The sequence below is a fragment of the Phocoena sinus genome, chromosome 8 (assembly GCF_008692025.1).
Source record: "Phocoena sinus isolate mPhoSin1 chromosome 8, mPhoSin1.pri, whole genome shotgun sequence".
Lineage (NCBI taxonomy): Eukaryota > Metazoa > Chordata > Mammalia > Artiodactyla > Phocoenidae > Phocoena > Phocoena sinus.
The window spans coordinates 93,759,665-93,772,337 of record NC_045770.1 but is presented as its reverse complement, the minus strand read 5'-3'; the positions used below and the strand labels follow the sequence as shown (position 1 = coordinate 93,772,337).

General features: G+C 45.4%; 1 protein-coding gene across 2 annotated transcripts in view; it reads right to left on the bottom strand.

The window, feature by feature from the left end:
• API5 (apoptosis inhibitor 5) overlaps positions 1-3,449 on the bottom strand; it is a 36,909-nt gene extending 33,460 nt beyond the window's left edge. Inside the window, exon 1 of one of the 2 annotated variants that reach the window (XM_032640831.1) lies at positions 3,241-3,449. In XM_032640831.1, coding sequence (XP_032496722.1) covers positions 3,241-3,309 — 69 coding nt within the window. In that variant the 5' untranslated portion in view covers positions 3,310-3,449. The remainder of the gene's footprint in view (positions 1-3,240) is intronic. The other variant, XM_032640832.1, reaches the window with a different exon arrangement.
• Between the last annotated feature and the right edge of the window lie 9,224 nt (positions 3,450-12,673).

Below are 12,673 nucleotides of genomic sequence, written 5' to 3'. Positions count from 1 at the left end.
TGAGAAAACCATAATTCAAAAAGCGTCATGTACCAAAATGTTCATTGCAGCTCTATTTACAATAGCCAGCACACGGAAACAACCTAAGTGTCCATCATCGGATGAATGGATGAAGAAGATGTGGCACATATATACAATGGAATATTACTCAGCCATAAAAAGAAATGAAATTGAGTTATTTGTAGTGAGGTGGATGGACCTAGAGTCTGTCATACAGAGTGAAGTAAGTCAGAAAGAGAAAAACAAATACCATATGCTAACACATATATATGGGATCTAAAAAAAAAAAAAAGGTCATGAAGAACTTAGGGGCAAGACGTGAATAAAGACACAGACGTAGTAGAGAATGGACTTGAGGACACAGGGAGGGGGAAGGGTAAGCTGGGACAAAGTGAGAGAGTGGTAGTGTATATATGGACATATATACATTACCAAACGTAAAATAGATAGCTAGTGGGAAGCAGTCGCATAGCACAGGGAGATCAGCTTGGTGCTTTGTAACTGCCTGGAGGGGTGGGATAGGGAGGGTGGGAGGGAGGGAGACGCAAGAGGAAAGAGATATGGGAACATATGTATAACTGATTCACTCTGTTATAAAGCAGAAACTAACACACCATTTTAAAGCAATTATACTCCAATAAAAATGTAAAAAAAAGTTCTTCAATAGGCTATATAAAAAAGCAAGCAGATATTCCTAATTAAAAAAATAAAATAAAATAAAAGGAGCACTGACAGTAGCAGAGAGGGCACTCCCTTCAGTGGTGGCTCTGTGGGCAGCATCTGCGGTACTCACCTCTTTTAAAAAGGGTGAAAATCAAAATAAAGTTAGAAGTAAGTTCTAGACTAAGAAACTCAAATATGGTTTCAGAAGTGTCCAGATAGGTACCCGCCAGGAAATTTAAAGTCTTGACTGTAAATCTTACAAGGTGACATGAAAATCTGGCTGTGCTACACTATGAATGTAAATATTTTTTTCTCTCCTTAAAAAAACGTGAATCGTGTCCCTTCCGTTAAGTTGGCTCTTGCTTTTGTTAATTAAATTCACATGCAGTATCTTGAAGCTCAATACACCTTTTTGGGTGAGCAGTTTTAGGAATTTTCTCTAAAAGGAAAGAAGTATTACACAATAGAGCAGAATTAGTTGGCATTACGGTTTGGTCTAGCTTCAGTTCTCCCAGTATTCACTGTTTGAGGCTGAGCAAATCACAACCTTTCATCACCCAAAGATTTTTTTTCCTTATTTAGTTGCTTGACAATTGTCATTACAGTGTCATGAAGGTACTGATCTCCCATCACCTAAGGGAACTGTGCTAAAATTTTACTGCCCAGCACAGTCTGGTACATGGTAGGCACTCAAGAAAATATACTGAATAAATGAAATTGTGGGTCCTCATGAAAGTCTGCATAAAAGGGTCCTTCCTGTTTTTCACAAAATTCTGTCTCCTAAGCACTCTTCCTAAATTAAAAGCAGATTTTTGCCTTGAGAAACACTACTGACCTCTTGAGAGAGAACTCTGAATCTAAACTGGTATTTATAATTAAAGACAATATAAGAGGGAAATGAGAGCAACTCTCCATTATTCACAGAATATAAAAACTCCCATTTGGCTTCTATTTACTCTAACAAACTGTAAGTAGGTGGCTGTCAACCTTTATCCTACTCCAGCAAACAATGAGAGTGGGGTTATGGGACAGCACTCTGCATACAGTTTCAAAGTTTCCCTAGAAGATTCCTGAATCACCTCTTTGGGAGAGCACCATATACAAACTGACTTGAGAATCACTGTTGTACCTTTTATTCCATCCCCTCTGCTGATGTGCAACGAAGTCAATTTTAGGGAGAACAATTGGCTACAATCTCCCCCAACTCAGTCATAATGAATGAAACTATCTTCACTACTAGTTCTCTATAGGAACAAGGACAACAAACTCAAACTGAGTGACCATAAGTTTTTCCCACCTTGCCTTAATCGGCAGAAAATGTCTCCTTCACAGCCAACTTAACACACACACCCTACGTACATCTACAACAGACTGACTGTCAGTATATATTTCTCATTGATGTCAAAATTTCCTACTGAAATGAAAACGTGCAGGGAAGGAAAACCAACTGATACCTGAAAATAGTATATTCACAATTCTAGATTAAGCTAAAATAAGGTCCCAACATCAAAATTTTTTTTTGTTCGGCTCAGAAAGGTTCTACCTGAATGTCTGGAAAAGGGGATGGGAGAGGTAAAGCCACAGCTTTACTCATGTTATCAGACTCTAGGATCTGCCACTCACTACTCCAAGAGATGGGTAAGCAGAAGAATCACATGACGTTCTAGGCACTGAAAAGATACAGCATGGGATTTCCAACAACAATGGTCAAGATTACCGCGGGGAGAGCCTGGTTCTTTTCCCAAGAAAACACACAACCACTTGTCAACTCCTCAACTTCAAAGGACTCCAGTACTTGAAAACTCACAAAGAAGCAATGGCTCGTACAGCCAATTCAACACTTGCCAGACAACTCTATTTAAAACTACACTCTCCCCCAACCCCCCCTACGGCCCTGTTATATTTTCTTCACGACACTCTTCATTGGGGGAAGGGGGGGAAGCATCTCTCTCCCTTATTTATCACTAGTCTCCCTCACTAAAGGTGCTTTCTGGGAGCCCATGTGTTTTTCTGTCTCGTACCTCCAGCGCCCGGCGCAGAGCCTGGTCCATGACAGGCGCTCAAAATATGTACTGAATAATGAAATCATAAGTCCTCGTTAAAGTCTGGACGAAAGGGCCTTTCTGTATTTCACAAACTTCTGTCTCCCAAATTCTCTTCGTAAATTAATTGCAGATTTTTGCCTCGAGAAAGACATTTTTGACCTCTCGAGGACTCTCAATCTAATCTTCCAAGGGACTGAGCGCCACCGAAAAGGAGAAAAACTTCAGCGGAATCTGGAGGACAAGGCTTGGAAAGAGACTGAACGGGGCGGGGACGGGGGGGCTGAAGAGGCTGAGTTGGGAAACGCCACGGTGAGAAAAGGCCAATCAAGGGAGGCAGAGGAGCCTGGAACCCGGGGACCGTGCTCTCCCTGGTGAAGCCCGAGTCTGCACTCCCGTCGAGGGGCCCACCCCGACGGAACAGCCGGGGCGGCTGGGAGCCCGCGGGAGGGCGAAGCAGTAGCCCCCGCCGGCCCGGGGAGCGCTTTCGAAAGGCCGCAGAGCGCCGGGCCCCGCAGGCCGCTAGGGAACTCACTTGGCCCACTTGCTCCGTGGCATCGGCTAAGATGCCATAGTTGCGGTAAAGCTCCTCTACAGTCGGCATGGTGAACGACAAGCCCAGGGCCTGCTACTGCTGTCTTCGTCGTCGCTGGTGCCACCGCCGCCTCTGAAGTTCTCCTAGCCTGCGACCCGCACTATTACGGCTCCAGCTGCCGCCAGTGCCGCCGCCAGTCACCGCGCACGGGACAGCTCCTCCCCCAACGTCCACGTAAAGACGTGCGCGTCGAGAGCGGCCTTCATTGACTGCCAATGCGCCACCAGCTGTTTTATTGCCCTCTAGCGGTGGGAGGTGCAAAAAGCGGCAAGGACGATTGAACTAGCTCATGCCTTTTTTTTTTTTTTGGAAGGACTGTGCCTGGCTAGGAGATCTTGGTGCGGGTTGGAGGAAAATACAAAGCTAATTGCGTTTCTGCCCTTAAAAGACCTCACATTGGCCAGGAAAGTGATTTTATGGGGAGAAAAACAGAATGAGGAGTGAGAGTGCAAGCTGTATGGGAAGTCATAAACTCTATTTACAACTGACTCAAGGAAGGTAACACAAATCTGTGGCAATTGGTTCAGTGTTGCTTTTATTATTTTTTATTTTGGGTTTTGTGGTTTTTTTGAGCAAAAATCACTCAGTTGTCATTAAACAAACAAACAAACAAAACTCAACGTCCAAACAAAACAGGAAAACTCAAAAAACAAAAAAAACTTCTGTCCACCAGGCTAAACAGGTCTAGGAGTGAAATTTGCCCTACTGGAAAAGTTTATCTTTGCTGGCTGCCAGAGTAGAGTTTGGGCCACCTGATTGTGTCTAATAACCAAGAGGGTAATAAATAACTGAAACCATATATACTTACTGATAAGAGTCTGCAAGATACAAGTTTAGATGAAAAAAATGGAAGTTGCAAAACAGGTATAAAAAGATTACATTTTTATTATAAAAAACCCCAAAGCGTACAAAACAAAGTTATGTGCATGTGTGTTCATATTGAAATGTCAAGACTGAAACATCAGCTGTAATAGATGGTAAATTTCAAAGCCAGATTCACTCGTGCAGAATATATGCAGGCAATGGTTACAAACCAGTTCCTTGGGTCTTGTACTGCTTGTTTAGATTAAGGGTATTAAAAAAATTAGGTAGTAGAAGGAGAGGGATTGGTGAGGGTGTTTTTGGAGAGAGATCTTGTGCTTGTGAGCAGCTTGGGGCAACTGTGACCTCATTCCCTCAAGCCTGGGACCATACTGAGGAGCCTGAAATGTAAGCCCTGTAGTTGGAAGACACGAAGGGCTGGTGCCTGACGTATGCCTGAAAAAGCTTGACTTACCTGTGGCAGCAGAGTAGAGGTGGCCATGTTGGGATCTACCTGCCATCCCAGATTTTTCCTGGAAACAAGGGGGTCAGAGGGATTCCCTTGTACCAAAGATAGGCTTGTAAAAGAGAGAGAGAGGGAGAGATTCTGGATCCATTCCGAGTCCTGCTTCAGGGGGCATCTGTCTGAGCATGAAAAATTCCCCACGACAAGAATCAGTGGCAACAGAAACTGCGTGACATTTGAGGGCAGCACATGAGCACCTCATGGGGGTCACAGCTGGGGGTCACCTCTGAAGTTCCCACAGAGTGGCCTATGGAAAAGACCTAGTCTCTACCAACCTGAGAAGGCATGTAGTACTGCACATGTACTAACGTATCCTCTCTTCTCACATCCCGCTCTCAAAGCATATGCCCAGGAGGGCTTAGAAACTGCTTACCAGGTGGGGTGGGGAATAAAGAGCAGAAAGGCAGGGTGGGAAGCAGGTCCCAGATGGAGCAGAGAAGATATGATTGTAACTCAAGTTTAGAGTTTGGGTTCACATGTGAGAATGGACATTTTAATTTCTGAATTGAGGACTATTTTTTAACTTAGAACAAGCAGAAAAGTTATGGACCTGCCAGGATTTCTCTCTAGGATCCGAATGAGATTCCTCTACTTCAGTAAATTTTAAAGAGATAGTGAAAGACAAATAACAAAGGCAAAGACAAATAACAAAGGTGTATTTGGATCACATCCGCTAAGTTAGGTATTCAATGAAGTGTTTGGTGTATGTGTAAAAATGGGGAAGTGGGGCTTCCCTGGTGGTGCAGTGGTTGAGAATCTGCCTGCTAATGCAGGGGACACGGGTTCGAGCCCTGGTCTGGGAGGATCCCACATGTCGCGGAGCAACTAGGCCCGTGAGCCACAGCTACTGAGCCTGTGCGTCTGGAGCCTGTGCTCCGCAACGAGAGGCCACGATAGTGAGAGGCCCGCGCACTGCGATGAAGAGTGGCCCCTGCTTGCCACATCTAGAGAAAGCCCTCGCACAGAAACGAAGACCCAACACAGCCATAAATAAATAAATTTTTTTAAAAATGGGGAAGTGATCTGGGGCAGGAAGTGAGGCTCTAGATTTCTTAACTAACTAGGGAGTTTGTAAGACTGAAAGAAATAATTGAGAATGCCTCCCTAAACTAAAGAAAGTCTGTTTCATCTGAAGTATGGCACCTCCTGCAAAAAGCTTTGTATGCACTCTATACAGTGCAAAAATGTTTCATAAATACAGTCCACCCTTAATCATCAGGACGTTTGAGAGTTTGTGAATAACAGTGATAAAGGTGCAGTGGAGGCTGAAGCTGGTCCCACCTTCCCAGCTTGGATTGATTGCCAACCCTTTAGGGTTTCCGTGGGTGGAGAGCCCAGGAGGGAGGGAGGGAGGGAGAGAGCAGCTGAGATGATGTAGCAGTCACGGCTGACGATAATGGCAATGACAGCCACAAAAGTGAAAGCTAGCATATTGAGCACTTTCTCTCTGCTTTTCCTTGTGGGATCTCCCTCTCTCCCTTCTGGCTTGTGAAGAAAAGGTTTAATTCTGTGTCACATCAGAGAGGTCAGGAGGTTACATAAATTTCCCAGAGTTGCTCAGCTAGATTGGTAACAGAAGTGGGATTTGAACCCAGATCCATCTGACTTCAAAACCTGAGCTCTTGGACTCTCCCACAGCTTTATATATCTTTCCCACCATCTTCCATTGCAGCAACCAGCTGAAGCCCGTGAAGAAAAGTCTTCCCTCCATTAGCTTTCCCTTCACGGACAATGAACAGATTCTGTGCTTCTTTATTCCCTCCATGTTCCCCATTCATTAATCAAAACAGGTAGAAATGACTACTGTGTGCAAAGTGAAACAGTTGGTATTGGCTTAATTTTGTCCCGAGAAGGAGAAGCAGTGGAAGAGAATGACCCCAGAATTCATTCACAACCTCAAAGGCAAAGAGATGTTAAAAAAAAGTACCAATGGTTTTTATGTTTATTTTTTATTACAAATGTAATAGATGTTCACTGAAGAAAATGGGAACTGCAAAAAAAAGCACAAAGAAGGAAATAAAATTCTCCTACTAGCCTGCCCTGAGAGACAAACTCTGTTAACATTTTGGTATGTTTGCTGAAAAAGAATTTTTTTTCTTATTTATAGGTAAATATACAAATTCTAGTCTATATAAAACACTGAATTTTTTGCTATGTGAAAAGAAAAAAAATAATCATCCTAATTTTTTTAATGTCATTTAATCAGGTCGTTTGTGACTGGCGGCTGAAAGCGTTCTGATTTCCCACCTAACAGATCCAACCACTGTTATCTCAGTTCACGCTCCTCACCATGCTGGTTCATTCATGGCTGCACTAGGCACTGGGGGTGGGGGGGATATAAAACAGTAAACACGGCAAGCGCTGCTCCTGTGGTCCTGGAGCTGACGATCACATAAACGGAGGAAAACAATACAAAAATTAAAAGTATTAGCAACTTGCCATGGATTGTGATAGGTGCTGTGATCTAGCATGACAGAGGTGGATAACAGTGCCTGGGGAGAGTCTCTGTGAGGACAAAATATTTGCGTTAAGACCTGAAGGAGAGGGAACCGGTCATTGGAAGAGGGGTCCACAAGGGGGAGCTGTTTGCATGGCCAACTTAACTCCTCGATGTCTCAGTTCATTCATCTGTAAGATGAAAATAAGAGTACAGAATTTAAAGGTAATATTATGAGGATTTAACGCACTCATTGTGTAAAGTGCTATATGGTGGTTACTTTGGAAGTGTCAGCTGCTGTTGCAGTGGGGCTGAGGCTGGGGCTGGTGAGGCCTACAAATTCCCAGGGGCTTGCAGTTCTCCTTTATGGCGCTCTCTGCCCGCCCCCCACCCTTGCCTGCGGTGGCACGAGCTGTCTCTACTCCTCCCAGTGTCAACCCGTGTCTTGCAATTCAGCCTCTTAAGACCGAGCTTCCACCGAAACAAACAAAATTTTTAAAAAGCCACAAAACCCACAGCAAACAAGTGAACAAGAAACAAAAGCATATTCATAAATGATCAAAACAATTCCTAAACGTTTGAAGTCCACTTTACTGAAGACTTGTAGAGGATGCAGGAGGAGGAGTCATATTAGCATATACACATCCCCAGCATCCTGTGGGTTCCCCCTTCCCTTTCTTTTCTGTATCTCTCTCTCTGGAGTTTCTTTCCCCATCGGACACATAGATGTTTAGCTTATCTTTTGTTGCTTGAGTGCGTCAGAAAGGCTCCTTCTTTGCACTGAGAGCATGTCAGAGTACTTTACCCAAACAGATGCGGTGCTGTTTCTAAGAAATCTGGTTTTGTTAGGCTGGGTTTTGTTATGCTGCAGTAACAAACATCTCCATAATCTCAGTGGCTTAAAACAAGAAAGCTTGATTTCTTGCCCATACCAAGTTTTTTGTAGGTTTTAGGGCAGCCATCCTGCATGCGATGGCTCAGGTTGCACTTTTTATCTACATGTGCTGTCAAAAGTGAAGAGTGAGGGCTTCCCTGGGGGCGCAGTGGTTGAGAGTCCGCCTGCCGATGCAGGGGACACGGCTTCGTGCCCCGGTCCAGGAAGATCCCACATGCCGCGGAGCAGCTGGGCCCGTGAGCCATGGCCGCTGAGCCTGAGCGTCCGGAGCCTGTGCTCCGCAACGGGAGAGGCCGCAACAGTGAGAGGCCCGCGGACTGCAAAAAAACCCCAAAAAGGTAAACGTGAAGAGTGAGGAGTGGTGTTGAGCACCTGGTCATACTTCCACCTGGTCTCTTCTACTCATAGTTCATTGGCCAGAGCGAGTTATACGGCTACACTTAACTACAAGTGGCAGAGAAGTACAAACTTTCCTTGTGCCCCAAAAGAGAGGGAAACAGGATGTTAGCAAAACGTGTGAATAGTGAAAAATTGATCTTGACCTCAGTACATTGACACAAAGTGAGGTACTGGTAGAGCCAGGATGAGAATCTAGAACTCTGGCCCTTGAGTCCAGGACCCTTCCCTCTGGAGGTGGCACTACTATAAGGACAACTAAATGCCTATTAAGAGCTTGAGGTCTGAAGCAAGACTGAAATCAACACCACCCACGCTACACATCTGTTAGGAGGATTGAAATGGAAGTGGTCTTGTTTAGGCTTCAGAGGCAATATTAGACCTCTAACTGATTCGTGACCTTGCCTGGACTATGTGCCTGCTTGTGAGCTGCCGCCAGCAAGACCGGCAGCACTTAAGATGAAGAAGGGAGTGGACTGTGGAATTTCTTGAGCCTCGGGGACCTGGCCAGTTCCCGGGGGTCTAGAAATTCTTATGATACACAAAATGAGATAAATAGCATTGTTGAAGAAACCCAGAGCTGCATATTTGCACGCAAACGGATGATATCAGTTTGCAGCCTGGTATTATAAGCGGGACTCCCCTAAACTGCAATTTGAAGTCTCACCCGCAGAGTGTACGCACTGCCCAGGACCTTTCCCAACTGGGACTCCAGATTGCTGTTTTCGGGACTTCTCAGTGCTAAGTCTGGCTGTAGGTGTCGGCCCAATCTGAGGGTGTACATGCTTTTACTTTTCTTTCCCTTTTCATTTCTGTTTCTTTCTTTTTAATGATTTTCTATTAAAGTTAAGTTGAAATTGTCTACTTGTGTGATGGGTGGTGTCTTTTTGTTAACGAGTCCTTCGAACCTGTAACGAAAGTAAAACTTTCGGCAAAACAGCATCGTGGTAACAAATGGAGAAGCTCCCACTTCTTTCACGTGTGTTTTCATTTCATAAACTGGACACAATAAAGATACAATTACTTTGGGTTCCTTTTTGGGAGGCATGTCATTCGCATTGAAGTGAATGTTCTTAGAATACATTAAAATGTTTACATACTAGGTAAAGCATCAAAGCGCAATATGTCTTCACTGCCAGAGAATCAATACAAATTTAGCTTTTGTGAAAAATATATCACGGACTCACTTTCAGATAAATCGTTGGACCAATGCAATCGTTCTGATCAGGCCTGGTGTAGGGTAGGGGCTCATTAAATCTTTGCTGAATGAGTGGATGAATAAACACTACTCTTCAGCCAGACCTATTGCACTTATTTATTCAACCAAAAAATATTGAAAGCCAATGTGGTACATGGTGCCTTGGTGTCTCCTGATGACCCACCCCTTCCAGGGTTCATGATTGCAGTGTTCATACCCTTCCACTTTAACCCTGGGCTTCCTCAGGTGACTTGCTTTGCCCAGTGGAACATCAACAAGCATGATGCAGGCAGAGGCTTGATAAGCACTTGTGTGCTGGGGCTTGTGCCACCACCACGTGGGGGAACTTGGTCTGGTCTCCTTGAGGATGGAGACCCCCGGGAGACTGAGGCTCAGTGTTCCCAGCCCTCTCAGCTGAGCTCCTCTTCCAGCTATCCCTTCAACTGAATGTGGTTGCCCGAGTGAGATGGGAGAAACCAGCACAGACTGCATTATTGTGAGATATGAAAAATTGTCGTCAGGCCAGGGGTCATCCAACTTTTTTCTGGAAAAGGCCAGATAATAAATATTTTAGGCTTCTTGGGTCATACAGTTTCTATCACAATGACTCAATTCTGCCAGTATCGTGTGAAAGCGGCCGTAGATGGCATAGAAACGAATAGGTGTGGCCGTCTTCCAAACAAACTTTATTTTCAAAAACAGGTGGCGAGCTGAATCGGTCCACGCGCTGAGGTTTCCTGGCCCTGTTTTAGGCCACTAAGTTTTGGGGACAGTTTGTTTTGTTGCAGTAAATAATGGAAACGACCTGCCATTGTCTCTTCCGAGTTCCAGGTGTCCTCATTCCCGAGACCATCCCACCGTGTGACTTCATTCCCGATGGCTCCCTGAGGTGGAATGCCCTCCTTTCTCAGATCTGGCCCTAGGAAAATTAGAAAGTCATCAGCGTGTGTTTTTAGCTTCTCATCAAAAGGTTCTAGAAGGGCCAGAAAGAAATGGTTGTGGAAGTGCTCCTTTCCCTGGGAGTGAAGGGTGCCTACTCCTAAGTTTCGGGTGAGTGGGGGCCACTCTCTCCTCCTGCCCTGGGACCCTGAGGCTCCGTGGAGGCTGAGCAGGACGGCTTCACACTGCGTAAGGGGCAGTGAAGGTGGTAAAACGGAAGACTCCTAGCCTGATAGTCTTATTATATCACAAGAAAGGCTCAGCTGTCCCCATGCAACAGTGGCTTCTGACCGACCCATCCACATATTATTGCCCAGAAGTCAGATTTCCTGGGATTTCGACCAGAATTCCTAGAACTCTTAAGTAATGGTCTTCAAAAATCAGAATGATTGCATAAGGGACTTCCCTGTTGGTGCAGTGGTTAAGAATCCGCCTGCAAACGCAGGTGGCCTGGGTTTGATCCCTGGTCCGGGAAGATCTCACGTGCCACGGAGCAACTAAGCCCGTGCGCCACAACTACTGAGCCTGCGCTCTAGAGCCTGCGAGCCACAACTACTGAGCCCACGCGCCACAACTACCGAAGCCTGCGTGCCTAAAGCCTGGGCTCTGCAACTAGAGAAAGCCTGCATGCAGCAATGCAGACCCAACACAGCCAAAAATAAATAAATAAATAAATCTATAGATAAGAAAAAAAGAATGATTGCATAATCATCAAGGAAATAGAGAGCCCTGCCCTGTTACGTGGTGGAGAAGGGTGCCGATTCTGGAATCAAGCTGCCGAGAAGCAAATCCTGCCTCCCATCCACTCCCATCCATTTGGATGATGCCCTTGGGCAAATCACTTAGTACTCTAAGCCCAAGTTTCCTCAATTATAAAAGGGTGATAATAATAGCATTCACCTTTATGATTTTTGTGACAAGCTATGATATGTTTAGTGGTTTCTATACTCCAGGTGGTTTACAAATTTTCATTCATGCCATTTTCTTAACAACTCATCAAGGTTGGAGTTATTTGTTGCAACTGGTGGAAGAGAAATCAGGAGTTCAGAAAAGCCAAATTGGTGCTCAAGACATGAACCCAGCTCTCTCACAAGGGAGCTGGCGCTCCTCACACACTGGGCAGTACAGGCAAATTTCACTGATGGGGCAGTTGCGGTTTAATAAAGTTAAATGACTTCCATGAAGTTCAGAGCTACTGGAGGGCAGAGTTGGGGCTTGAACTCAGGTGTGAGACGATCTTTCTCAGGCACCAAGTTGTACACTGGGAGAGATGAGAAAGCCCATGATGTGGTGGGGAAGAAAACAGCTCAGATGAAGCTTAACTTCCCGAAGCTCCATTAACTGTGTCCCTAATGCTTCAAGGGCCTTCGAGACATTTCCTGATAGTAGCAGTTTATGGATTTTGAGCATTTTAGTAGGGCTGGCCGAGAAGGCTTTAGAAAACTACCTGTCTTTTTTCCTCCTCTTCTACTCCTATATCAGCCTCTAGAGCCTGGACATGAAGAAGTGGGCAGGAAGAGGCTAGAAGATCTTCTTTCTTGGGAATATTAAATTAGAAGTGAGGTCCTGGGCTTCCCTGTTGGCGCAGTGGTTAAGAACCCGCCGGCCAATACAGGGCACACGGGTTCGAGCCCTGGCCTGGGAAGATCCCACATGCCGCAGGGCAACTAAGCCCGTGCGCCACGACTACTGAGCCTGCGTTCTAGAGCTCCTGTGCCACAACTACTGAAGCCCACGCGCCTAGAGCCTGAGAAGCCCGCGCACCGCAAAGAAGAGTAGCCCCTGCTCGCTGCAACCAGAGAAAGGCCTCACGCAGCAACGAAGACCCAACTCAGCCAAAAATAAAAGTTAAAAAAAAAAAAATTAAAAAAAAAAAAAAGAAGTGAGGTCCTGTGCCTTTGGCTGTGCTGTTTGCTGTACTTGGCCTTCAGTTGGCGACCACTAGATGGCGCTCACCCTCCATTCCTGAAACTTCTGTCTGCCAGGGGCTTATCTTCCTCCCTTCCCTTTGCACTTTAGTAACCCTATTGATAGCTAACAGTGTTATTCACGTGCCCAATGCACAGCGAGGCCAAACAGACCGAAATGTCGGAGTCTGGAGCAGAGAAAGGACCAGACACGGAGAGCAGGTGGCTCATGCTCAAACGACACAAACTCTCCAATGGGTTTCAGGGAAGAAGA